Source organism: Fragaria vesca, linkage group LG6, assembly GCF_000184155.1.
Source record: "Fragaria vesca subsp. vesca linkage group LG6, FraVesHawaii_1.0, whole genome shotgun sequence".
NCBI lineage: Eukaryota > Viridiplantae > Streptophyta > Magnoliopsida > Rosales > Rosaceae > Fragaria > Fragaria vesca.
In genome coordinates this window covers 32,903,438-32,907,201 of record NC_020496.1, presented here as the reverse complement: position 1 = coordinate 32,907,201, position 3,764 = coordinate 32,903,438, and the positions used below count along the sequence as shown (strand labels likewise).

Below are 3,764 nucleotides of genomic sequence, written 5' to 3'. Positions count from 1 at the left end.
CATCATTTTCTTTTCTGCTTAATGGAACTTGAATGTGCTCATCATGGTGAAAGATAGAACAAGTAGCAGAACACCCTTTGTTTCCAAATGTGTGCTTCTTCTCTCCCATCATTTTGGTCCAGTTGCAATAATGCATTCCCACTCTGAAACACCTTCACATGGAGACTTATGAACCTTTCTATGTATCTAGTATATTTCATGCAGATCCCGAACGGTTAGATACTTTGATAGATATATGCTTGACCTGTCATGGGCATGTTTTGGTTGATTGCCAAACAGACGCAGACAACACTCATGTGCCATGTGTGCCTTTGCCAAACACGAAACACAAAAATATGGCAACGGTCACTAGTGCCTCAAGATGATGCATACATAACAGAGATCTACATCTGACAATTTGGAAGATGCACAGTTTGCTTTGGTCAAGGAACACTAATTTGTAGGATTATAGCACAAATGAGCCTTTTTAGTGAGGACTCTTAAGTTGAGGACTTTTCGATTTATGGTTTAAAAAACTCATTTTTCGATCACATTTTGACATCTTATCCGTTCAGTTTTTAGGTTTATATGAGTAGATTATTTTTACAAATTTTCAGCCAAATTAGTGTTCGTTAAGATAACAAACTAGATCAAATTAATATATAAGATAACTAATCTTATACGAAAGTATAGTCCAGCAAGTTTATCAAGTCAGACTAACTTGTATATCGCACTGATATACTTGATGAGTGTATTGATGTATCGTAAACAAATCTAAAACCTACCAACTTCAGTCATGGCCGATTTAGTTTGGGAAGTGTCAATATTCAATTTCCCATTGGTATGGAAAACCAAACCCAAGATGCTAAATGGTTTTTGATTTGCTTGGGGGATCCCTCTTCCCAAGTAGCATGTTTGTTTTTGACAAATTGCAAGTACCAGACAAAAAATGGTTTCTTTTTCAATAGACCTTGTGTAAATACAACCACACAAGGCTCCTAAACTTCTTGGTCTAATCAAACAATAACTGACCCACGAGTGAAGAATCATACTTCTTGTGTAAAATGCATAAAGAAAGACAAGTTAACTTTAGTCACAGAACCGGTTAAAGAAAAAAATGATTTTGATACAGTTAACAATTAAACAATGAAAAAAATTCCTAGAACAGAAAGTATTTACCAAAATTAAGTTTCTTTGTCCAATGCTTAATGTACAGAGGTCGTATATGTTCAACAATTTCTACCACAGTACAAAGAAACCTTCCTAGCAATAAGCCATTTTACACCATCTACAAAATTCAAAATGATTTATGTAAAGGTAAAGAATCAGTGGACCTATGAATCACTGTGAATATTTCAGATGGGGACGCTGGTTAATTCGACTGAACATATAATCATAAGCATGAACCAAACGTTTCCGAAATCTCCCGAGGTCTAATCTCACAGTTTGGCCATCAAGATAGATCTTCTTCGTGTATTCCCATCCCTTTTTGTTTACGCTCTGTGGATCTCGAAGAACAAGATCATCTCTATCATATTTGCCATACAAAGAGCTCTCTCTTGCTAGAATTTGATAGCCAATGTATTTTAAGCCAAGCTTCTTTGCAGGTTCTCCATAGTACTCTTCTGCTGCCCATTCAGTTCCAAGAGGAATAACTTGTATGAAAACAGAGTGAGGCTTCATGAAGAGAAAATGAGTCATGGCAGCACCATGAACTCCAATCATGACATCACTTGCATTAAGTGCCCGATATATCTTTGCTAACTCTGTCGTAGGGTCTGGTCTCAAAACCTCAACTTCAAAACCAATTTTCTCAGCCATCTTCACCAATAAATCTTCATTAGTTATCGCTCTTGATCCATTCCGAGATATGATTAGCAGTTTCGGCTTCTTCACAAGTTGATCTCCTTGCACTTCTTTTTTCATCTGTAAGGAGCTTTCAAATGTGGGAGACACTGAAAGCTTCTCTTGTGCTTCTCGTTCCTCATCTTGAATTAGACCTCTAATTCGAGGCCAGTATGCTCGGTCTAGGAGATCCCTGAAATCAACAATGTCCTTATTCCTCTCCATCAGTGAAGAATCAATAGAGAGCTCGTCATGAATTCTCAGACCAACAATGGCCTCAGGGAAGCAATGTGTTCTCTTATCTCCACTATAGTCTATAGGTGGATAATCAGATAGCTGCGAAAGAATGTCTCCATATTTCATGACCCACCAATTATGATAATCCTGAATGACAAACACAACCTTCTTGTTGAAATGCTGGGAAGTAATGTACAGTGGCAGAATCCCATCATTGAATTCATGATAAACATTACCGGTATAGCCCCCAGTCGAAAAAAACACAGCTGGAACATCATGTTGGACATCACACTGTTGTTCGTACAGGTCTAGAGTACTGTCTTTCTTTGCAATGAGGTGTAATTCATCAATGGTGTTCATCACACTAGTTTCCCATTTCCGGGTATATGGTTTGATTCTTTCATGTTGGAGTTCCCCATCTTCATTTTCCCCGACGATACCTGAAAACTGACTATTGGAGCTACTTCTGTCTTCAGATCCATAGACAAAGATCGAAAAGGAAGTAGACTGGGTTCTTACATCCCCTTTCATGATACAAATATCTGAACGAATACTGCTACGATCACAACATATAGCTCCTGCAGGCACAAGAAATTAGAATTAGTTATTAGTTAAGCTGAACAAAAGCATGAACTTTATCATGGGACATATAATATGATCAAATTCAAGATAAATGAGAGAGGGATATGATTCAACTTCTACTTAACTACACAGCCTTATTACTGAGAAGAACATACAGAGAAGGAAAATTCAAAAGAGTCATTTCAATATGAGGCACTATTCTACTATTGACTTCAACAAAGACAAAGCACTCAATAGTATTAGAGTTTTACTTTTCAACATTCTGTTTGATAATCTTGAATTCTTTTAGGCGCCAAAAGGAGCACTCATAAGGGAATGTTAACAATCAAAAGGAACACCTTTAGCTGATCAATCATGTTGGACAAAATTTTGAAAGGTAAAAAACTCAAAACTGTTCACACAAAACAATCCAAATATAGAAAGCGAGAGGCAGAGTACTAACCATTAGAGATAGAAGAACAGAGGGGAGCATTTATATTCATATCAGCAACAAGCCCTTCATCTTCTATCAGAGTTGAATCTACAAAACCCAAAAGATCCACCAAATTATAAACATACAGATGACCCAGAACAGAGAAAAGAATTGGGAAACAAAAAAAAAACAAACTTCGAGGGAGAGATTATAGAAACTTACATAAGAGAGAGAAAGTGGTGCTGGAGCTGAAGAGGTGAGGGGCTAATATGAAGCTGCAAGAGAGAAGAGAGATGAAGAGAAGATAGAGAAGCTTGGGGCTTGATCTTTTGTAATAACCAGAGTTAGCAAAATCCATCAGAAACGTCTGAGACTCTTCATCTTCGTCTATATGCTTTTCACCTTTTCTCCACTGATGACACCGCTGATAGCGCACCATTGTCTTCTGATAAAGCTTTCAACTTTTGGTTTCGCCAGTTTTCTCCCTTTTCCTGTTCAGCTTTCTAATCTGGGCTGGTTTTGAAGTGAACCCAGAAAGAGAATGAGAGAGGTTTACGGGTGGTGATGGTTTTGGAAACAAAACCCAGATGAGAGAGATCAAGAACAAGAGCAAAGTCGGGTTCTTTATATTCCTCTTGGATTCCTCTGTTTGAGAGAGAGAGAGAGAGAGAGAGAGAGAGAGAGAGAGAGAGAGAGTAGTTGGTTAGGT

At 37.8% G+C, this 3,764-nt stretch overlaps 1 protein-coding gene across 1 annotated transcript; it reads right to left on the bottom strand.

Moving 5' to 3' along the window:
• Positions 1-1,300: 1,300 nt before the first annotated feature.
• Positions 1,301-3,746, bottom strand: LOC101306071. Its single transcript, XM_004304287.1, has 3 exons — positions 3,278-3,746; positions 3,086-3,163; positions 1,301-2,639 (listed from the first exon to the last, which is right to left on the bottom strand). Exons 1-3 carry the CDS (start codon positions 3,492-3,494, stop codon positions 1,321-1,323), a joined length of 1,614 nt encoding a protein of 537 aa, XP_004304335.1. The 5' UTR covers positions 3,495-3,746; the 3' UTR covers positions 1,301-1,320.
• Positions 3,747-3,764: the final 18 nt, after the last annotated feature.